At 39.0% G+C, this 23,067-nt stretch overlaps 6 protein-coding genes across 7 annotated transcripts; 2 read left to right on the top strand and 4 right to left on the bottom strand.

The window, feature by feature from the left end:
• Window positions 1-71: 71 nt before the first annotated feature.
• On the bottom strand, window positions 72-1,879 carry LOC106345376 (protein transport protein SEC13 homolog A). Its single transcript, XM_013784580.3, has 2 exons — window positions 1,724-1,879; window positions 72-1,189 (listed from the first exon to the last, which is right to left on the bottom strand). Exon 2 carries the CDS (start codon window positions 1,181-1,183, stop codon window positions 275-277), a length of 909 nt encoding a protein of 302 aa, XP_013640034.2. The 5' UTR covers window positions 1,184-1,189; window positions 1,724-1,879; the 3' UTR covers window positions 72-274.
• A 5,655-nt stretch (window positions 1,880-7,534) lies between these two features.
• Window positions 7,535-10,420, top strand: LOC106345393 (protein NRT1/ PTR FAMILY 5.9). Its single transcript, XM_013784594.3, has 4 exons — window positions 7,535-7,805; window positions 7,887-8,104; window positions 8,746-9,293; window positions 9,389-10,420. Exons 1-4 carry the CDS (start codon window positions 7,751-7,753, stop codon window positions 10,278-10,280), a joined length of 1,713 nt encoding a protein of 570 aa, XP_013640048.1. The 5' UTR covers window positions 7,535-7,750; the 3' UTR covers window positions 10,281-10,420.
• On the bottom strand, window positions 10,391-11,601 carry LOC106434318. Its single transcript, XM_013875156.3, has one exon. It carries the CDS (start codon window positions 11,458-11,460, stop codon window positions 10,513-10,515), a length of 948 nt encoding a protein of 315 aa, XP_013730610.1. The 5' UTR covers window positions 11,461-11,601; the 3' UTR covers window positions 10,391-10,512.
• Window positions 11,602-11,722: 121 nt separating this feature from the next.
• Window positions 11,723-16,213, top strand: LOC106345413 (CRM-domain containing factor CFM2, chloroplastic). Its single transcript, XM_013784616.3, is given in 14 exon segments — window positions 11,723-11,766; window positions 11,768-12,452; window positions 12,579-13,089; window positions 13,168-13,298; window positions 13,431-13,703; window positions 13,789-13,945; window positions 14,025-14,317; window positions 14,436-14,495; window positions 14,582-14,638; window positions 14,729-14,842; window positions 15,004-15,183; window positions 15,261-15,456; window positions 15,662-15,792; window positions 15,879-16,213. Coding segments are annotated over 14 exon segments (3,039 nt in total). The 5' UTR covers window positions 11,723-11,737; the 3' UTR covers window positions 16,101-16,213.
• A 14-nt stretch (window positions 16,214-16,227) lies between these two features.
• On the bottom strand, window positions 16,228-21,430 carry LOC106434315 (GPI ethanolamine phosphate transferase 1-like). Its single transcript, XM_013875151.3, has 16 exons — window positions 21,076-21,430; window positions 20,657-21,004; window positions 19,898-20,409; window positions 19,722-19,796; window positions 19,417-19,483; window positions 18,905-19,230; window positions 18,542-18,775; window positions 18,277-18,464; window positions 17,906-18,047; window positions 17,718-17,826; window positions 17,541-17,643; window positions 17,259-17,448; window positions 17,062-17,160; window positions 16,928-16,986; window positions 16,704-16,809; window positions 16,228-16,595 (listed from the first exon to the last, which is right to left on the bottom strand). Exons 1-16 carry the CDS (start codon window positions 21,338-21,340, stop codon window positions 16,428-16,430), a joined length of 2,991 nt encoding a protein of 996 aa, XP_013730605.1. The 5' UTR covers window positions 21,341-21,430; the 3' UTR covers window positions 16,228-16,427.
• Window positions 21,431-21,476: 46 nt separating this feature from the next.
• Window positions 21,477-22,905, bottom strand: LOC106345436 (V-type proton ATPase subunit G1-like). 2 transcript variants are annotated; one of them, XM_013784636.3, is made up of 4 exons: window positions 22,760-22,905; window positions 22,220-22,321; window positions 21,974-22,074; window positions 21,477-21,865 (listed from the first exon to the last, which is right to left on the bottom strand). In XM_013784636.3, exons 2-4 carry the CDS (start codon window positions 22,305-22,307, stop codon window positions 21,722-21,724), a joined length of 333 nt encoding a protein of 110 aa, XP_013640090.1. In that variant the 5' UTR covers window positions 22,308-22,321; window positions 22,760-22,905; the 3' UTR covers window positions 21,477-21,721. The 2 variants fall into 2 exon arrangements, with proteins under 2 accessions (XP_013640090.1, XP_022576085.1); XM_022720364.2 differs by having other exon boundaries at window positions 22,651-22,764.
• Between the last annotated feature and the right edge of the window lie 162 nt (window positions 22,906-23,067).

Below are 23,067 nucleotides of genomic sequence, written 5' to 3' on the forward strand. Positions count from 1 at the left end.
AGTAACTACCTAACATTGTAAATGGTTGCAGTCATTCAGCGCCATCGCCAAATCCCAAATAAAAAAGAAGGTTTGTAAATCAAATTAATTTCTTTCAAATATTTTGCAATCTTTCGGTGTCTGATAATAAAATACATAACACATGTTTTTACGAGAAACGTAAGCAGAGAAAGCATCTAGAGGATGGTAAGAAACAAAAAATGTATAAAGCAACCACATTTGATACTTACTACAACAAAATAAATCACAATGAAACAAACAGGAACAACACAATCTAAGGCTCAACGACGGTCACTTGTTCCCACTCTCCATCCACAGCCTCTTTCCACACCGTTACGTTATTGTTCCCATCCGACACCGCCAGCAAGTTACCCGTCATCGACCACGTCACCCTCCACACCGGCGTCTTGAAATCTTTCAATACCTTCCCTTCCCACTGCTCTCCTTCTTTCCCCACCGTCCATATGATCACACTCCCATCCTCCGACCCACTCGCTATCGTCGACTTCGGCAGACCCAAGTTCGGTGCCCACGCCACGTCCCTCACCCAGTCCCTGTGCTTGTGTAGCGCCGGGAAACAGTCCATCTTCCACGACCCGTTTGCGAATTTCCACACCTTCACCGTACTATCACACCCTCCCGACGCTAGTTTGTAAACCGGCTCGTGCATACCGGAGCTAACCAGCGCCCCTGGCTCCGTCGCTGGTGCCCACGACACCGAAGTGACTCCGACCGGGTGAGCTTGGTCTATCTTCGTCGTGTCCCAACCGCCATCGGCTCTAGCTGAGAAGACAGAGATGTTTCCGTCGGATGCTCCGCAAGCTAAGGAGAGACCGAGCTCGTGAGGAGCCCAAGCGATGGAGTTGACTGATACTTTGTGGTCTGTGAAGACGTGAGACTGCGTCCATTCGTTATTGTTTCCTTCTTTCCATATTATGATTTGCCCATCGTAGGAGCACGAAGCGAGGAGCGAATCGTACTTCGGGTGGGCCCAGGCGACTTGCCAGACGGGGCCTCGGTGGCCGGTTAAGGTAGCTAGCTGCTGAGATCCGCCGCTGTTGCTTACTCCGGTAATCTTGATGGTGCCGTCTGATGAGGCAGTTGCTATTCTCTTTCCGTAGTAATCCATGACGACATCATGGACAATGTCGCTGTGACCAGTCTCGATCTTCTGCGGAGGCATGTTTCCCTGTTATAATGTGGATTAATTAAGAAAAGTTTCAACAAAATAACATAAAAATTGAGACCAAACATATCTTATGATAGAAACAGAAGTATGCAATTCAAATCAAAGAGGGAACACAAGCCACTCCGATCAGATATGATACAACACACACACTTTTAATAAGCACAAGAATTCAACTAATTATTACAGCCGAGGCGTGCATGGAGATCAACGTGAACAAGACAAAAGAAAAAAAACATGTTTCATCAATAAGTCATAGACAGAGATGAAAGCATGAATCTATCTACCAACACAATCACCATAAAGTCAATGACCAATTCAGCATCTCAATGACTAAATCATACAATAAAGTTCCAGAAAATTGGTAACAAAATCAGCAAAGAGAAGTCGATGTTGTCAAAATCCATTCATGAGACAAGCTGTGGATCTAAATCTAGCGAATCCTAAGGATAATCATCGGAAGCTCAAGTTCAAGCTCAAGCTCAAACTCAAACGAGAGATAAAAGGGATGAGTGAATCAAAGGAAGAGATACGAACCTCGTTTCCAAGTTTTTATTCTTGTCCAAAACTCTCAGATCTGCCAAAGGAGAGCGAGCGAGCGAGATTGAGAGAATGAAGCGGAGAGTAAATCGTAGAGCTACTACTGTTTCCCTTATTACCGATTCTACCCCTGCTTGTTGAAATGACAATACTACCACCGCATCTTGCTTACTTGTATTTACGGAACTAGCCCCCAAAACCAACCAATTGGGAACTGCTCTCGTCACACGATCTTTCGTTTCGGTCGGTCGGTCGTACCAGCACCGGTCTTTTCCCGGTTATCTCGAATCCCAAAATATGACACTGTTTTCGATTCCATCTGCTGATAAAGAGCTGGTTAGTTATCTTGGTTGGAGCATTTGAATGACACCATTGGGGTGAGGCGTCAGTGTTGCGACTTGGGAGACAATAGCGTCAAATCAATACATTCAACTGCCCATGTTGTTTGAATCCTGGAAAGCCAATACTATTATTACCTACTATTTTTTTTTTTTTTTTTGGTAATCCCTACTACTTTATTTACCCTGCAATAATAAACAAAACAAAATTTTGAAAGTAAATAGGTTAATAAATAAAGTTATTATGGTCATATTCTAGTATTCGTAAAAACAATTGTGATAATAGTGTGCAGAATGGATCAAACTTAATTCCCAAAGATTTCCTAGCTATCTCATTATTGATTGGAGATGATCCACCCAATTTTTTTATTTTATTAGAATTAGATATAGAAGAAAGAAACCTAGTATATGCGTATGTCGACATTAGTGCATTTAAGATAGAGACATATATAAGTCCAAATTATATGGTTAAAAACTAAGAAAGTTGGTCTTACACTACTAAGGTCTTTTAATGTATTCTTCAAAACTTTTTATCCTGAGACAGGCGTCGTATAGCAATTTAGCAGAAAACGTCTGACGAAACCAAACATTAACATATATGATAATACTAGTATAATCAAGAGTCCATTTGATATGGTCTTAAAAAAAAAGAAAAAATAAGTAAAACGGTTTAACAAAGTATTGTTTTAGTCATATTTAAATACTTACTTGGAGACTATAATGTTGTGTAGACAGGCACCATAAGAATACTATATTATCTTTAAATGTTAGTGAATAACACAAGCATTAAACTATATATTATATATGCCAGTGATAATTAATTTGGTAGCACCAAACCAATACAACCTTGTAACTTTTATATCACATTGATATATAAAAATACAAATTTGTAAGTGCTTATGCAGGTGTAGTCACCTTATATCTTGTCTTGTGAAAGAAACATGGGCTCGTTAAGTGCGAGTTTACGTAGCATGTAGGTAAGGATTAGGAACGCGCGCAAAGATTACGTTTATAATTTTAAACAGCAACTTCTTGAGGTTTAGTTATTTTTTATTATTATTTGTTTGCAACTGGTTTTGATCGCTTTCTGACTGACTGCAGTTGAGAATATTTGTTTTTATTCTATCGTCTTTAGCAACTCCGCTTATGAATTGCACCCAAAATAAAACTCCGCTTATTAAGTAAAAAAGCTTCTATTCATGAATTGATGTTTTCCCATGTAGATACAGTGCTATATGTTCCCGCTTCTCCTGTGTAGTCCAAAATGATATCCATCTCACTAAACCACCATAGGTGGGGTACGCTACACCATATACTGCAATTCATATTTTTGTAATCAGTGGTTACGTTATTTACTGAAAATATAGTTTAAATTTCAATTAGAGTTTTATTTATACATAGTACGATTTACAACTTCCAGATATATTCAGTGGCGGACCCAGGACTAAATTTTACCTGGATCAAACCATGTAAAAAAGAAATCAAAGGTGTAAATTGTTGGATTCGAAACCAGGTCTAAATCTTTAGGGATGTCACAGAGGGAATTTAACCAACAGAGCTGTTGGTATTTTAATGTCCATCCATATAAAACATAAATTTATCCAAATTTAACGTGTGTCATCTGCAACCCCATCATCTCAAGTGGGTCCGCTACTGGATATATTTTATATCACCGTTGTTTGAAATTATATTTTTTTGTGTGTAAATGTTAAAATCTAGACCAATTTTTTCAGTTTTTTAGAATTGTGGCAAACAACTTATTATAAGAAAAGGAGAAGGAACAAAGACAAAAGAGCGAGAAATTAAAATACATAAGGTAGCAAAGAATATGATATCGAAAGCTAAATGTATAGTCAGATGATCTATTTATATTCTAATAAATAATTTTTTAAGTTAATACGCACTTATTAAAATAAACAGTTACGGTGTCTAGAATAATTTTCTATAACTCACAAATTCAATATATTTGTCATAATCTACATCATAACTTCATAGTGAGTTTTCTGGTTGTTAAGCAGTCATGTTTTCTACAAACTAGTGATATATGTTTTCTCATCAACAGTCTTTAACTTTGTTGCAATATTTTTTTCTTTTAAATTGTTCATTAACTTCAAACACGAACGTACATTTACATCTCAATAGCTTTCGCAAGTCACGTGCTCAACGAACGTAGCACGTGTTTCTCCCAGGTTCTCAAGTATTCTCAACAGTGGAGCCTATATATAGTTTCCATTATAATTTTGATATAAGCTTTTAGTTATGTAAAAAGCCCTTTATTTAATTAATACGACATTCAATCTACACGAACATATGCTAGTAGTATATCATGGTGATATTTTGTATATTGTAAGAGTTATCAATCTAAATGATATGATCTGCATAAACCACTTAATACAGAAACAAAGCTAGTTTTTGTTTACTTGTTCTAGTTTTGTTTTGTAAAAAGCTAATACATGTAATCATAAATGTTAACGAAGATAATCATATTGATATAATCTATGTATTTAACAAGTATAGATAACTTATATATAAAACCCCAAATTGAGCCTGACTGCACTCTCCAGTGGTATTTTGTAATATTATAATTTATAAAAATAAAACTATTGGACGATGAACCACCTTCACTTTCTGTGTCTTCAACATTATTCGGCCATGTTAATGAAAAACATTTACGTACAAATAATATTTTCAATAACCTTATAGAATAATCAATGATTTGTTTGTGAAAAAAAAAGATGAAAAAGAATAGGATCTAATGGAATATCGGCAGAAGTGACGTAGATAAATCCACGTCGACAAAGACATGATCCACGTGGCAATATACACATCAGAGAATAGAGAAGATTGATGCACGGAAGCTGCTCTTTAACAATTTGGTGCGAGTCGCCATATTGTGGCACTCACGACACCACCTTTCTCCAAAGGCGAACCCTAAAGTTGATTCTATCATTCTTTTTCTCAAGAAAAGCTTTTGCTTTTCCAACCATTATCGCATTATTGATATCTAAGTAGAAATTTAACATCGAAAATAACACTTATCGTAGCCAAAAATCTGTAGTAAGCAATTTCGTACTTAACTGAAATTTTATCTTATATATGCATGTAGTGTAAAGTCTCCAAACATTCCGGACATATGGCTCTAAAAACCATGCATACCATATTAGAGTTTTGATCTTATAACCAATAAAGCTTTGTTTCCATCAATTGCGAATCATAGTTCACTGTGCCTCTGTATTTCTGTATCATCGAGCGTTGAAACAAGTCTCGATCGGTATACTGCGTTTTCTTTAGACCATTTGTTATCTAATCCCTCATCTAGCTCTGGCAATGAAGAACTCCAATCTAATGGCGATTGGCAGATGACCAATCACCATCAACGTTGCATCTCTGCAAATGTTTGTAGATTAGATTTAATCTCAAAAGACAAAGACATATATAATTCCCACAAAGTCAGTCAATGAAACTAAAAAGTTGTGTAAAAAATGGACAAAAGTATAGAACACTTTCAAATCTTTGTTTTTTTCCACGATCGCTTTTAATTTATCTCACTTTTTGACGTAATTTAGACATGTAAGACATCGTAAGTGATACTAACGTCATACTACAATCAACTTCACAATTATACAACGTACTCTTTATCTTATTATTTATAACATTCCTTGGATTAAGAAGCCACAAGTGTATAGATATGCATCCGCTGTAATACATGACACTTGGCATATTGAGAGAACACGTGTTTTGTTCATGTATTCGCTATTCATTATACGTGCCACATGAGACCTACCTAACGACACACTTATTGTATGTAGTATATTCTTAGTGATACCTTAGTTAGAAAAATCAAAGTTTGTTTGGGGCTTTTTATCTAAAATAAATTTAATATGTGTCGCTCCGCAATAAATTAGCTCAAACACTAGACTAAGCAAATACTAATCACGAAAATGAAATTTCACTACAAACCTTCCGTTACAGATGTTTTTGATAAAACTAACAATACGTGAAAGGAAAGTTATATAAATTAGAAACACATAAATAAAATATCAACTTGAAAAAGGAAACATTAGCACACAAAATATGAAGCTTATATATATATATATATATTAATGTATTTTTTTCGAGCACAAACTTTAGAATTTGAAGTAAACTTTTCAACGGATTTTTTTTTTCTTTTACCATATCTATTATTCATTGTTGTGTACTTTTCTTCGTTTATTACTGGTTATGTCTACATCCATTAAAATTTTTAAACTAATATAAGCATTTGGTGTAAAAATACACAAAAATGCATAAATAGAAAAGAAAACTGCGATATATTGGAAAATGAAATGTACAGAAACAAGTTTTAATAAAAGAAATACAAAGTAAAACATAAAAGACGTAAAATGTACATATGGAACCGATAGACCTAATAAAAATGAAAGGAAAATAACTTTGTTGTTTCTTTTACGAATCAGTATATACGTATAAGGATGAAATATAGTAAAGTAGATGATAGATCCATTTATAGTGATTACATACCGCATCGTGTTGCATTATTTCGACATATTGATGTATAGCATCCACATGGCCAGAAAAAAAAAGAATCATCCACATTTCCTTTTGGTATTTACGTGATCCACTCTATATATAACTAAAAGGGTGTCATCGACAAAAAAGAAAAAAAGAACAAAGGGATAAGACCTAGTAGACTTATTAGTGTTTAGTTATATATAAACAAATCATTAAAATTAATCTATCACAATTATTTTAAAAATTGTTTTTTAGACCGTGGTATTATCAAGGTCCTCGACTTAAATGAAGATTATGGCCTAAATTTTCATAATATATTAGATGTTTATTTAACGAACTCCGTTAGTCGTCCTCTATGTATATAGTTACGACGTTCCAACAAAATCATAAATGTTATGTTTTATAGTATTTTTAGAGACTTTTTTGGCAAAGATTTATAGAGACCACTTACATGGCTGTTTTCCAAATATTTATTTAACGTTTTGTATTTTATTATGGTGTTTTTTTCTATGTCACACACACACACACATATTGTGCTTATGCTGCTAAATTTCAGTTTTGTTAGCAGAATAAAAGTTCTCGTGTTGACAAAAAAGAGTTACCAAATGTTAGCAAAAAAAAAAGACAAAAAGAGTTAGCGTAACGGTTGTGAATATATGAATCAACTAGAGTACATATTGAGTTTCCTAATCTACTTCAACCAAGTTGCCGGTTTCACGTATTTCTATTAAATCAGTTTCTTTTTCTCGACAATGTCGACATCTTAGATTCAAATTCTACAAAAAAAACTCCATCTTTTTAGTAATTTTTTTTGTAATTCTTACCCTCCGTCGTTGGATTTTCATTTTCCCATATCGTTTCAAGTTAATAGAATAAGTATTTAAACATTCTATGCAATTATGTACACATGTGAATACACACTTTCACCCATATACGTACGTATATATACATACATGTAGGTGGAAGGCACAATATATTAAGTTTCCACATATGGAAATTAATCTCTGCCATTAGCGGAAATTTCCAAACACCGGAAAGACTGATTTTAAAACTTATAAATAGGGAATTACATCTCACTAATCATCAACCTTTTCTCCACTCTTCTACATACAAATAATCAACCTCTCTTTCTCTCTCTTTCTCCACACAGACAATAAACACATAAAGACAGCCTCTAATGGATATGGAACAGAAGACAAGAGGACTTGGCAAGTCATGTGCTCTTCTCATAGGTTAATAATTCATCTCTGCCATATTTTGTTTCTTTCATAGATTCAAAACTTCTGTGAAATTAATGATGTTTTTGTGTATAGTGATTGCGGGAATGGAGAGATATGCGTTTAAAGGAGTTGCATCAAACTTAGTGACATATCTAACAGATGTAGTGAAGATGAGTAACTCAAGAGCAGCCAAGACAGTTAACACTTGGGCGGGTTTCACTTCTATGTTGCCTCTCTTCTCTGCTCCTTTGGCTGATGCGTATTGGGATAGATTCTTCACTATCCTTGCTTCTTCTTCTGTCTACTTTGTGGTACGAATCTTTTACATTAAACTATATCTATGTACTTATTTGTATCAGTATAAGTTGAAAACTTGAAATACTCATGATGTATATACATGTTGAAACTCTCTTTCCACCGTAGAATATGCTGTTTATGCAATGAGATGTAGCTACTTGGCCATCTTATGATCCATTATCGTTTTTTTTTTATTTTTAATATTCGCGTATTGAAACGGGTTTGTTAATAAACTGATGTATGCTGATAATATTTGGTCTTATATTCCTGTATGGATATGCTTAATCGGTCATGCAGTGACCAAGTGATGATATGCACTGGGTAGTATTAGAACTAATGGTTTTAGACGGTCTAACCTAAAAATTAGAAAGTGACTATATGTGCTAAGTAGTGTTTGAAAAAAATGGTCAAGACTGTCTTAAATAGTAATGGGTCACCATCAGATTATAATTCTCTTTAACCACTAATGGTGTTTATATATATGTTTCCCTTTTATAATTTGCTTGATAATGGAATTTCGATTATAAATGATGATAGTGCTCATAATGGGTCTTATCGGATCTTATTGGCAAAAAGCTAGCTTAGTGGGAAATTCGATTTTTTTCTTTCCCTTTTGATACAAATTTGAATATTAATAATCTTTATTATTGTAAAGGGGCTAGTGGGACTGACATGGACGGCATTTGCTGGGTCACGCTCAGCTACGAAGACAATCTCCACCTATTTTCTCTACTCTTCACTATGCCTTGTCTCAATCGGGTTAGGTGTCTTAAACCCTTCTCTTCAAGCCTTTGGTGCGGACCAGCTTGACCACGACCTTGATAAGGAATTTGAGCTTCTCTCCGGTGATCAAAAAGACGCTAAAGCTACCCGAAAGACTCAGTTTTTTCAATGGTGGTACTTTGGCGTCTGCGCTGGAAGCCTTATGGGTGTCACAGTCATGGCTTACATCCAAGACACTTTTGGTTGGGTCCTCGGTTTTGCCATACCCGGAATAGCCATGTTCCTGTTGATCTTGTTGTTCTTGTCGGGTTGCGGAATCTATGTTTATGGTGCTGGTGCCGGTTTGAAGACGAAAACAACTCCTACACCTTTTGAGAAGATCCTTAAGTTCATCAAAGGGAGAGTAGCGAAGAAGAAGAAAAAGCAGAGAAGCACATATACACTTGCGGATGAGGAAGATTTGGATGCTATGGAGCTAGAGTGAGTTTTTTTTTCACTACTCAAAAAAAGTTTCTTTCAAGTGCGACTTATAATGATGACCGGTTCTTACTCTCTGTTTTTTTTTGTCTGTGTAGGTTACAAGAGAGGCCTCTCTGTGAATGCGATGATGACGCTGAGCCTGAAGACATTGAAAAAGCTTCAACAACCCCACAGAAAATGGATGATGAAAGTTCAAAAACGGGTTTCTCTGGAGTTGATACAATCAAGTTAGTGCTTCGCCTTTTGCCCATATGGACGATGCTTCTCATGTTTGCGGTTATCTTCCAGCTACCAGCGACCTTTTTCACCAAACAAGGCATGACCATGAAGCGAAACATCGGTCCCAGCTTCAAAATCCCCCCTGCGACCCTGCAAAGCACCATTACTCTATCCATAATCCTTCTCATGCCGCTGTACGAGAAGATCTTGATCCCTGTCACCAAAAGAATCAAGAACAACGGTCAAGGCATCTCTGTGATGGAGAGAATGGGAGTTGGAATGTTCCTATCGGTCATCGCCATTGTCATTGCGGCGCTAGTCGAAAGGAAAAGACTAGACATTAGCCAAAAGGTGAAGACGTTAACTGACTACGATCCAGAGACCGTCCCGTTCAGCATCTTCTGGCTGCTACCTCAGTACATCCTCCTGGGAATCTCGGATATATTCACAGTGGTTGGGATGCAAGAGTTTTTCTACAGCGAGGTTCCGGTTAGAATGAGAACAATGGGGTTTGCTCTCTACACAAGTGTCTTTGGCGTTGGAAGCTTTGTCAGTGCAGGGCTGATCTCAGTCGTGGAGGCATACTCAACCTCAACAGGTGAAGGGCAAAACTGGTTTGCAGATGATATGTCGGAAGCTAGGCTAGACAAATACTACTGGCTGCTTGCTCTTACAAGTACTATAAGCTTTGTGGTCTACATAGTTCTATGCAAGTATTTCAAGAGTAGTAGTGATCAAGGCAGTGAAGAAGAAAAAGCCCCTAAATAAGAGTTTCGATTTCTCTGACTTAAAAACTAACCGTTTGCCACAATACTACATGAGTGATCTAACTGTAATAGCTTAAGAAGTAACTAGCAAGAAGACACTTTTTTTCTCTGTTACAAACGCAAAAGATTTCAACTTTATTATTTCGTGTGTTTGGTTACATTACATATCATTTCATCAACAACATTTCTAGAAAATCAACAGAAAAAAAGTCTGAAACTTTGATCTAATACCTTTAAGCGTGTGAGCTGATGATTCCATTAAGAGCAGTTTCCTTAGCTACGTGGCTATCTTGTCGAACCTCGTCTTCTTCTTCATCAGAGTCGAGAGTGAAGTTGCTTAAATTTTCCATCTCAGCTCCGAGAGGGCGATACTTTGAATGATCCTCACGGAGAAAACCTTTCTTGTTCGCAACGACGGAGAACAACGCAGTAGCTAAAACCACCATAAGAGCCAAATGACAGTTAAACTGAAGCGTAGCTATAGCTTTAGCCCTGTGATAATCACCGTGTCCTTTGCACTTGACGGTGAAATTGCCTCTGCTCTTCTCGTGAAACGAGCAGTTATTAGTGATCAACCCCGTGAAGAACGATATACCCATCTGCAGAAACCACGTTCCTTGCAGAATCAACCCGATCCCGCGCCCTAGCTTCGCGAATCGATGCGTGGTTGAGTCGGATTTGAGCTCGAAGACCGTGGAGAAGACGCAGACGGCGATGGGGACGAGCATGAGATCGTAGTAGCGGTTCTCGATTCCGGATGTGTCCTTCTTCTGGAGGTAGAACATGAGAAACTCCTCGATGAAGCCGAAGAGAAGCAACAGGCTCGTGATCGAAGACGGAAGAGAAGCAAAGGCTCCGTTTTTGGAGTTGACCAGATGGGTTACGACGGCGTACACTAGGAATAAAACTGCGACCGCCAGGATCTGTAACTGGAGCATCGATCCGACCCGGTCGCTGGATCCGATTGAGCTGAAGAAGGAGTAAATCGAGTTGGCTATGAACAGAGACGAAAGCAGAGCTACGGGGGTGGAAGACGATCCAGTAGATTTGGGCGGAGACGGAGTGATCTGATCCGCCGTAGGGGAAGTTGGATTCGGATCGAGGTTCGAAGAGTCCAGTGACTCCCACGCGCCGATCACCGCAAACCCGCCGCCGGCGACGGCGTAACTCAATATACCCATGAATTGAAATCTCCGAGTTGCTTTTTTTGATCTCTTTCGATGAAGTTTCCGCCATTGACGGCTTAACAGAAAAAACTCGACCTCGATCCTCCGGGTAAACCGGAAAGACCCGACCCGAATAACCAAATGTGTGGTAGACTGATGGCCCAATAACCTATTATGGGCTCTTCAGTACGGGAACGTGCTTTGTATAATAGAGATGTTTGTGGAGATCCAGTTAGCCTTATTGGGCCACAATAATATAAAACACACGTGACAATCACGTGCCCCTGTGGATATGCTTCTTCCTCATTTCTGCTCTGTGCTGCTGCTTCGGCGCTGTGGGAGAAATGTTGCTTCCTGTGTGTCACCAGCAACCATTGTTACCTCCCAAAGCCTTACCCGATCGAATTTTCCCACCATTTCTGATTCCCAGAACTGTAATTTCTCTACGTAGAGCGAGCTTCGTCGTCTGTAGCTCTTCCTCCGACCGAAAGACTCTTCCCCAATCCGCAATCCAGAGAATCGCTGATAAGCTCCGTACCCTTGGCTTCGCGGAAGAGACTAATCACGATTCTCCCACTACGTCTGGTCAAAACTCCCCCGGAGAGATATTCGTACCGTTGCCTGACCAGCTTCCGATACACCGGGTGGGGCACACGATTGACACGAGCTGGAGCACGCCCAGCTACCCGGTTCCGAAGCCCGGGTCGGGTACTGCCATCTCCAGGTTCCACGAGCTGAAGAGAGTGTGGAAGAAGGAAAAGCAGAGTGAGAGGAAGAACGAGGAGAAGGTCCCGTCGTTGGCGGAGTTGACATTGCCGGCGGGGGAGCTGAGGAGGCTGAGGTCGGAAGGGATAAGGCTGACGAAGAAGATAAAGATAGGAAAGGCAGGGGTAACGGAAGGGATAGTGAATGGGATACACGAGAGATGGAGGACAACGGAGGTTGTCAAGATTTTCTGCGAGGATATCTCCGGAATGAACATGAAACGCACCCATGACGTTTTGGAGGTTCGTAATGGTGTTTACTAGCTTACAAGTTCTTATTGTTTCTGTGGAAGCTTATGGCTAGCTCTAGTGTTTAATATTTGGAGGATTATGTTAGACTGATAGTGTTCATCATATCTCTATTGCCAGACGAAAACTGGAGGATTGGTGATTTGGAGATCTGGAAGCAAGATTTTGTTGTATAGAGGGGTAAACTATCACTACCCTTATTTCGTGTCTGATGGGAATTTGCCACAAGCTTCTTCTCTGGAAACTTCTTCAGAGGCATCATCTGTGGGTGATAGTAGAGAGAAACAGACTACTGCAGAATCTTCTGCCACGAGTGTTAATAATAAAATGGTTAATAAGCCCTTGTTAATACAAGGCGTTGGTTCTCCGGATAAGGTTCGGTTTCAACTACCTGGGGAAGTACAGCTAGTTGAAGAAGCAGACCGCTTGCTGGAAGGACTGGGTCCAAGATTCACTGACTGGTGGGCGTATGATCCCCTTCCAGTAGATGGTGATCTTCTGCCTGCCATAGTCCCTGAGTACAGGAGACCATTTCGTCTTCTCCCATATGGTGTGAGTCCAAAACTAACCGATGACGAAATGACCATTTTAAGGAGACTTGGTAGACCGCTCCCTTGTCATTTTGCTTTGGGTAAGCTCTTACCTGATTATATATCTTCTGTTTTAGACACTGAAGATTGTTGACTTATTACTTTTCTGCGACTTCCAGGTAGAAATAGAAATTTGCAGGGACTAGCTGTTGCAATTGTCAAGCTCTGGGAGAAATGTGAGGTTGCTAAGATAGCAGTGAAGAGAGGAGCGCAGAACACTAATAGCGAGCTGATGGCCGAAGAGTTAAAGGTTGCTGCTTTACTTTAAATAGATTAAAGTATTAAACTAAGTGTGGCTTTGTTAGCTTAGCAAATTGTGCAATTTGGAGCCCCTATGACTGAAGATATCTACTGATGAGACGGGAATATACGTCTGTTGCAGTGGTTGACTGGAGGGACTCTGATTTCTCGGGATAAGGATTTCATTGTCTTGTACAGAGGAAAAGATTTCCTACCATCCGCAGTGTCTTCTGCAATAGAAGAAAGGAGGAGGCAAACAATGATCATGGATAAATCAAGTGTGCATGGTAATAACCTGACTGAAAACGAAGTGGGAATAGAAGCTCAGGCTATTACAAAGGATCGTCAAATGAAACCAAGACAGCGGAAATCTCCTGAGGCGATCCTTGAAAGAACTAGTATCAAGTTGTCCATGGTATGCCCTAACAGCTTTCTCTATTGAATTCATTGGGGGATTGCTGCTCTTTTTCTAGATGTCAATCATTAGTTTTCTCTTTTAGGCGTTAGAAAAGAAAGCAAACGCAGAAAGAATTCTGGCGGAGCTGGAGAGTAGAGAGAGCCCTCAACAGTCTGATATCGATAAGGAGGGTATTACTGAAGACGAAAAGTACATGCTACGGAAAATTGGCTTGAAAATGAAGCCTTTCCTTTTACTAGGTAGGTCATTGTTTTCCTCCTTTATTTCATCTCTTTGAAATGTCATATGTTAAAGTATCCCATTCTGGCATCTCTCAAGGTAGACGAGGTGTTTTTGATGGAACAATAGAGAACATGCATCTTCACTGGAAGTATAGGGAACTTGTGAAGATTATTTGTCATGAACATAGCATTGAAGCTGCATACGAAGTAGCAGAAATCTTGGAAGCAGAAAGTGGTGGCATACTAGTTGCTGTGGAGATGGTAAGTAAGGGCTATGCAATTATTGTGTATCGTGGCAAGAATTATGAGAGGCCTTCATGTCTACGACCTCAAACACTTCTTAGTAAGAGAGAGGCTCTGAAGCGATCTGTGGAAGCACAACGTCGAAGGGTAAGAAAAAATCATAAAATCCTTGATCTGATAGAATATTTTCATTAAGAAACTTCGAATTGATTTTGTGAATTCCTCACGGGAATTTCTAATTACTTTTCTGCTCAAACTAACGCAGTCATTAAAGCTGCATGTGCTGAAACTTTCCAACAACATTGATGAATTGAACCGTCAGTTGGTAAGTCATATGTGTTTTGCTCAGCTTGATTTGCTTAAACAATCCTGGAAGATGGTCGTAACATTTGAAATGCTGGTCGAGGGCAGGTTGAGGACAGTGCGACCAACGATACGTGTTCAGATGGGGAACCAAGTAGCAGAATGGTAATTTATTTACAGTTTTGTAGACTCACGTCAGCGCTTGATGCTACATTTATGCTTCTGTGATTTTCTCATTTCTCCATATCGTTGTAGGTCCAAGAAGAAACAGAAAATCAGAATGTTGAACCTGAGAAATCAAGAGGAGAAACTGAACTCAGCTATTCTTCTGACTCAACAGTTCCTTCCTCTGGCGAAGAGAACTGGGGGGTAAGATCTCAGCTCCTTCTCAAAGTTTCTTGCATATAGCTCCAGTGCATATATTTTTATATGTTTAGTAGCGTGGCATCATCAAGTGAATTTGAATATATTAATATATTCCTGGACTACCAAAATCTATCTGAGACAGTTGTTGGTGTATATTTTGTAAGGATGACAGCGAAGATGAAGTTAACCAATCTACTACGAGCAGTCATGCATATCAAGAAGATGAGTCTGGCTCTGGCTCTTCTCGGAGACATGAGGGTAACTCTCTCGATTCAACTGCAAATATATCTGTACTTACAGAAACTGGTTTTGCCGAGGCTTCGTCATTTCTTGATAGATCCATGGTAATGTCTAGAACTCTTTTATCTTTCCTCTTTGGCACATATGTGTAGCGATTTACCATTTTTTCTGCGGATTTTAGCCGCACAACAGCTTCCTGAATGCTGAGCGAAAGGTACCAACTGGACAAGAACTGGGATCATCAACTAGAAGTGGCTCAGCTCTGACAGAGAGCAAAAGAGAAAATCATGAGTTGGTCGCAGATCTGTCCAATAGAGAAAGACTCATCCTGAGAAAACAAGCTCTCAAGATGAAGAAGCGCCCACCCTTTGCAGTAGGTGAGTTTCACAATTTTCATTACTCTTCACTGCTAAGAAACCACCTGATTCGTATCTTGAATCCTATACTTTGTCATTCTTCTCTTTTTTTTTGGATGAAGCACCGCGTATAATCAGCGGTTAGTAACTTTTAGGTAGACTCACTTACGTGGAACCTTGCAGTTACGAGTGCTCCGAATGAGACTTCAAATTTTCAATTTTGTAGGAAGAAGCAACGTTGTAACAGGTTTGGCTAAAACACTAAAGACGCATTTTCAGAGGAACCCTCTAGCAATCGTAAATGTCAAAGGCAGAGCCAAGGGGACATCTGTGCAAGAAGTCATCGCAAAGCTCAAGGTCTGATTCATATATGCACAAACCAATCATCATTAGTTCGTGATCGTCTTAAAAAAAAAGGGGTGTTGGTGAATGATATTGTGCAGGAAGAAACAGGAGCTCTTCTGGTGTCGCAGGAGCCAAGTAAAGTGATCCTTTACAGAGGTTGGGGAGCAGAAGAAGAAATGAAAAGCTTCTACCCAAATAGCAATGTCAAAAACTCCATAAATCTAACAACAACATCTTCACAGAGAAGCCTTGTTAATGATCCTCCTCCTGTATCTCCTGCCCTCATTGAAGCCATTAGACTTGAGTGTGGATTGGAGTAACGTTTTTATTCTATTTATTCATAAATTAATATAGCTTACTCTTTACTTATTGATTATTTTCTTAGCTAAATCACTCCAGATGATATAATCAGTCAGGGAAATATTTGTCATCATTCATTCCATCACAAAAGAAAAAAATATTTGAATAAATTTATCAAATGTTAGTTTATCAAAATACTCTAAAAACTGAATGACGAAAATATTCTATAAGTTTCCCCTACAACTCGAAGTGGATTGAAACAAAACTTCATATTCATAGAACTAATCTCCTGATCGAACTAAGATTTGATTTGCTACAATCTTCTGCCACAGAAAGTTTAGCATATCTCAGAGCGTTTTGAGAGAAGGGGAGGTAGAGAGCGGCTTAACTCGGATGGTTCTGGTGTAGAGGTTTGTGAGCGCAAAGAGTAAAAGCACAAAGACCACTTGCGCACTCACTATTCCAAAGTGGCTTATACTATTCCCTATCTCCATCCAGCTTCCTGTGTTTTTCACCTGCAATTCAAATGTCAGGTGAAGACGCTTTTATTAACCCACAAACTCATATATATATATACATGCTTTTTGACATAGATCACAAATCATAACAAGTGTGTTACTTACCAGGAAGAAGAAATGTATTGTCATTATGTCTGAAAATAAGATCACAAGGAAGTAACATCCCAGTCTTGGCACTCTCACTAATTTCGTTATTGCACTGAACGCACATCTGCCAGTTTACAAGCAAGTAGTCAAAGGGAAACAAGAAAGTTAGTAGATACAAGATTAAAAACAAGAGTGTAGCGTTTTCATAGCACAGTCATTGTTAATGAGTTTGGTTCACTCACATGACAAGCATGAACGGTATGAAGAGCTTAAATATAAGAAGTGCTGCCATCAGAAAGGGCTGTCCAGAAAAAGAGGCAATAATGAGATTCTTCTTTGTTTTCATATATATATTCTAGATGTTGCAGATACTCACACTGAAGATTGTGATAAACCGGTAGACAGATGAGATCTCAAAACTTGCTATACTTGCAAAATTTCCAGTTCCAAAGAAAGCCACATTGAACAAAACCATCTACAAACACACAATCCAAAATACCAAAAAACTTTATATACCTGCTATATTGTCCAAATGCAACAGAAGGACCAAGGGAAAAAGAGAAGATGACTTACAAAAATCAAAGGGATCCGCACATCTGATAGCTGCAAGTATCTCTCCTCACTTCCAATAGTGACATGCTCCTCTCTGTTTTCTTCTGATAGAGATGAATCTTTTGCTTTGCTAGAATGATGAGAAGCGTTCTCAAATAATATCCATGCCATTAGTACAACGGCAAGAGCACTGTAAAAGACAGCTTCATATCTGCAATCAAATATCGAAGACATGAGAACAGAACAATGATCCACATAACCAGTGAACTCTCATTTATAGCCAAGTCGTGTAGCGAGACAAACCCAATAGACAGAAGAAGAAATGGAGGCGCAAAACCAAGAAATATTGAGCTTAAACGTGAAAGGATGCCATTTCCTGAAAACAACGGAAGAACCATCGAAGAACCTGCAATGACAGAAGACGGTCACAAACCAAGTTACACAAATAAACACATTATGCAAACAGGTCTGAGGATATACCGGCAACTAGCCAGTTAATGAACTGGTGTGACGAATGTAGTTCTTGGTTCTGTGTTCGGTGCTTTGTTGACAGAGACACCATCACCGACGAAACTCCAACCAAAACAATCTGTTTACCATGAAAAAGTGAACTACTAGACGTAGAACCAAAATCTTCAGTTTTAAAAGTTGAAAAGGTCCTCCTATACCTGTATGAAATAGAGCTTGGACCACATCGGCTTCCTGCTTTCATGAAAAGTGATACTCTGCCAAAATTTGTTCCCTTCTGCATGTGTGTCTAGCCACTTTGCAGCAAGGCTTATTACTATTATGATAGCTCCACTCATAACTCTGCAACCAAGAGATGGTACCAACATGAAACAGTGACTATTTCACAGCTTATATTGTGTTCAACATAATTCATATTCTTTAAACTCTACTGAATAAGGGAGTGAAGCGTTGTTCTAGATGAGTTTCGCCTCAAAGGGTTACCAAATCTGCTAAGTAATAAATTCTGTTTCCATGCCATGTATACCGTAAAACAGAGAAACCTTCAGGCAAGGGAGGGAAAGGGACTTACACGAGGTTATTATTATCAGGAATTTCCGCTGGCATCAGAGTGAAGACAGAGAGGAACCAACAGGAAATACATACAAAAACTGGTATCCCAGATCTCCAGGGTATTGAAATGTGCAGCAAAACCGAAGACACAAAACCAGCTATCAAGAAAAACCAAGTGTAAAGCTTTCTCTCAGTGAAGCTATGGACCTGCAGGAGATTGAAAGAACAGATGATCAGGACAATATCACCAGAAAAAACGTACTGGACAATTCAACTACACATACCAATAATTCCACAATGACAATTGACACAGCTGCGGCAAATAGAAGTTTGATGAAGTAGCCAGCCTTCCTTTCCCTCAAATATATCCACAGTCCTCTTATTAATCGATATTCACTAAAAATCTGTGTCCACAGAAATACTGTCATTCCAATGTATGCATGGTAAAGAGGGGGAGAGTGTTCCATCAAATTTAACACAGTGAGGATCGCCATAAGCAGACAGCCTGATAGATATACCTGCGTCAGAATGATCAATCTATCTGAGAAAAGTGGAAATTTCACATAGATAGTACATATATTTAACTATAACCAAACAGCTAAAAAAATAAAAGTATAAAGCTTGTCAAAGTGAAGTATTTGCATTACTTTTGTGGAGTGTCTTTTCTGCACAGATAAATGCCCTTTCCTGGACAAGTCTCCTGATAGTGAACTATAACATTGCAGGACATGCAGGGCGAGTACGATCATCCATCCAGTGTATCCAAGGGTAATTACAGTCATCAGCATTAGCCAGTCATACGTTTGAAAGTAGTGAACGCCCTCTAGTGACAAGTTTCTGAGGTCTACAGCCAATTTCATTGCAGCTTCATAACGCTTGGCAGAAATTAACTCATCAATCTGACTCAGCGATGAGGAATGGTCGACCAACGGCTTGAATGGCTTGAAAAATAAGGAGTTTGACATTTTTATATCTGATTTTGTCAAGGATGACCATACACAATACATAAATGGCAGATTATAAGCTATGCTCATAAACAAATGAAAGAAAACCATTTGAACTATGAGTTTAAATAACGATATTTATTTCCACCAGTACAAGAATACCGTACTGTAGTGCAGGTGTCAAAGCTATGATTAGATTGTGAGCAAAAGGATACGTGATTTACGAAGAAGCTGATTGAGGATTTGTTTGGTATTAGCTAGCACAGCTTCAACTTCTTCTGCCTGAATATACCAAAAAAAAAATAATAAAGCACCATAAGTCTGAACCTCCCAACTATGTACTTCTTTAAACTATTTATATTCCTCTTCCTATTATAAACCAGTTCCTTAGTGAGTTTCGACCTCTCTCTCTCAGCTATGAACATTCAATAAGAAATTGGTACTTTAATAAATGCACCACTACCAAACACCTAATCTTTTTTGACGAGACACAACTAGCGAAAAGTTCACATAAACATACCTCGTTCAACTTCATGTAACCAAGTGGTAGGTTTCCAACAGAGTTCACTGGGCCTGGCAAACCCAAGAGCGTTGACTACAGATAGTAACAAAAAGTGTGAGACTAAAGAATTAGAAAAACAAATTTATAGCGACTTTGTTTGATTGAGGGGAAAACAAATGAAAGGAGAGTCCAACCATAAGAGGTGCAATGTCAGCTTGGTTGACATCAACTCTCTCAACACGATTAAGACCCCAATCATAAGGTGTGGGCATATCATGAGCGTGCTTGTCCACAAAGCTAGTAACAGAATCAGAGTGACTGTGTCCAGTTGCTGGTCTGGGATACTTTATCCCAGCTCCCCAAGCAACTAAGGGAGTATCAGTATTTGTAGGATGCCCATCTCCATGACTTCCTTTGTCGCTCATCCCATGATCAGCAGTAAAGATGTAAGAAGTGCGGTTGTCTCGGTAGTAATCCTCCAGGAGATGGTAGACCCTTTCAGCGATCTTATCAACAACTTTGACATTGTTGAGGTAGATGGAAGAGAAAGGGCGATGAGCATGACCGTTGGAATCGCAGCCAAGAAGGTGGAGAAAGAAAACAAGTTTGTCCTGGTGGAGAAGCTCTTTCAACTTGGGGTCATGGTGAGACCTGTTGAGAAGGCTCTCGAATTGATCAAAAGACCACTCGTCCAAAAAAGAGGCATCTACACCAAAGAAACGAATGCACATTAACAACAAATAGTGTTTGCATCTCAAGCAGTAAGCAAAATGACCGCACAAATCAAATTTATTTTTTGAATTAACCACAGTGTCCAGCCGAGATCAACCGACTATTCTGTGGCTCCAGAAGTGCAATGTTAAATTATCTGGTGGCCAACGGGGATCAAACTGCGGGTTCACCGTATTGGAGTTATTCCTCAAGTGCCACTAGTTGGTTACAAGGAAACGAACCTGTAGCGAAGTCTTCATATTCGTGGGGATAAGAGTTCCAAGTGGAGTGAGGTAAAGCACTGCAGAATATAGGAATGATATCTGGACTCCCATAAGCAAACGTGTGTCTGCTTTGGTTGAAGACAGAATCAAATTCAACAGGATTGGCTTTCCATCCTTTGGTGACAGCACTGGGATCTTCATAGAAGCCAGCAATGATGGCAACATGGCCAGGTCGAGACTCAGTGGGAGGACGAGCGTGAGAGACGCCCCAACGACCCTGATTCTTGATGATATTCCTCAAGAAGGGAGCTCTGTAATTGCCGTCAACGTCAGGCTCGTAGAACTTGTCAGCTCGTAAGCCATCCGCTGATAATAGAAATCAGAAACCAATGAGGAGGGAAAAACAAAAAGAGGTAAGAGAGTGAAAAAGGAGGTACAGATGAGAAGAATGAGTCGCTTGGCAGGTGGTTGAGAGAATCTGGGAGGGACAGGATCCATGCCGTGGACTATGGGAGTTTTGAAGTAAATGTCGAATATGCTGAGCATGTATACTGCGTGAAGTGCCACCCCCAGCAGGACCAGCCATGTCTCTCTCCTCTTTAGCCATCTCCTTCTACTCTCCACGGCTACGGATGCTGTTGCTCGATTCTGATCCGAACCTCCTCCTCCTCCTCGGGCTCCCAAGATCCCGTCGCTTCTCATCCTTTATTTTCTCCAAAGTGAAAAGACTTTTCTTAAATCTCGATCTTCTTCTTTTTTCACTGTTCACTCTCGTTCGTTAGAGTTGTTGTGATATAACTAAAAGAAAGCGTAAACCCTCTAATAATGGTAAGTAATCTGAGCTTTCAATGTTTTTTTATTATTAATTAAAAAAGAGAGAAAAAAAGGATATACCAGCAGATCTGCTCTCAATTTTATTACAATCCTCAAAAGGAAATGATGAATACAACAACAAGAAGAAGATGGTAGAGAATAAATTACAATAAACACATTTCATATGAGACTGAGTCTCTGAGATTCAATGCAGTAACAGAGGAGCATAAACTCATAAATGGCTTTTTGATTATTACAGAGGAATCTCTCTCAGTTCTTGACAGTGGTGACATGTTTGAGGAGCATCGCCACAACATCTTCGGAGATCCTGGATGCTTCGTTCTTCAGCTGTTCGATTTTGGCATCAGTCTCCTGCTCCAGCCTCTTCACATTCGCACCCGAGTCTCCACTTGTCTGTTTTGTTTTCAACCCCCCAAAATAGTATACATATGGTTTTTATTAGAAAAAAAAGGACGCTATTATAGAGATTCTCTGTCTGACAAGAGAGTCTTGTTGTTTTACCTCCTCAAGTTTCCTCTGGAAGTCTTGCTCAATTTTAGCTTTGTATTCAGCAATCTCCTTCTCAGCCTCTTCCTTTGCTTGCTTCAGCCTTGCCATCTTTGCTGCAACACATATATAACCAAATCAATTTTCAATTACACATAATACTCAATCTCCAACTGCTATAAATGCAATCCACAGTTTAAATTTTACTAATTATTTAGCCAGATCAGACAACATCATTATGTATAAGATTCAGACTAGTACCGGTCCTGGCAGCATTGACAATGTGTTGAGCTTCCTGTTCAGCAGCAAGCAACTGCTGGATCCCACCTTGACCTCTGCTGGACTCCATTGTTTTTTCTTATCCTACAAAACAGAAAAGAGAGTCTTTTTTATAGTTAAAACGTCTCAATTATCACTCGCAGGTTTGTGGATCAAGAAAGCCCGAAAATTATCAAGTTCCCTAAAGTCAAAGCATTTAACAAGACAAGCTAGTAGTAGATAAAATGAGTAACAAACAACAAGCCTCCTCCTTCACATGATCCAAGAGCAGCAGATCTTGCTAAAATCTAGCCAATCCATGACTAGAAATTAGGATCAGAATCAGATCAGATCTAAGCTCGCTGCTGAATGAGGAGAGGATTGAGTATCACCAAGTCAAATGTAGAATCTAATCTAACTCATCTTTATCCTACCAAAGATCCTAACACGTTTAATCCCCTTTTCCACAAGTAGACAGAACAACAACACGGTGTCAATTTTTCGACTTCCGATTGAATCTCATCCCAAGTAGAGAAGGCATACCTTTTGCTTTTGGCTTGTTCCGACAGCGGAGAGAGAGACAATCAAAATCAATTAATCAATCAATCTGATCTGATCACACACACGTCTATCTAATATAAGAAGAATCAAAAGTAGTGGGCCCACGTTTTACTGTAATAATAGCCCACTTTTTAATTGGCCGTTTTGAATTATAGGCTTAAACTCTCAGATTGAGCCCACGTATGGAAGAAAAAGGCCTCCCAAATTAATATACTAGCTTCATCATTAATTAGTAAAAGAGATATCACAGCATATCAATGTTCCTAATCAACCAATATCTATTTAATTAG

Source organism: Brassica napus, chromosome A5, assembly GCF_020379485.1.
Source record: "Brassica napus cultivar Da-Ae chromosome A5, Da-Ae, whole genome shotgun sequence".
Taxonomy (NCBI): Eukaryota; Viridiplantae; Streptophyta; class Magnoliopsida; order Brassicales; family Brassicaceae; genus Brassica; species Brassica napus.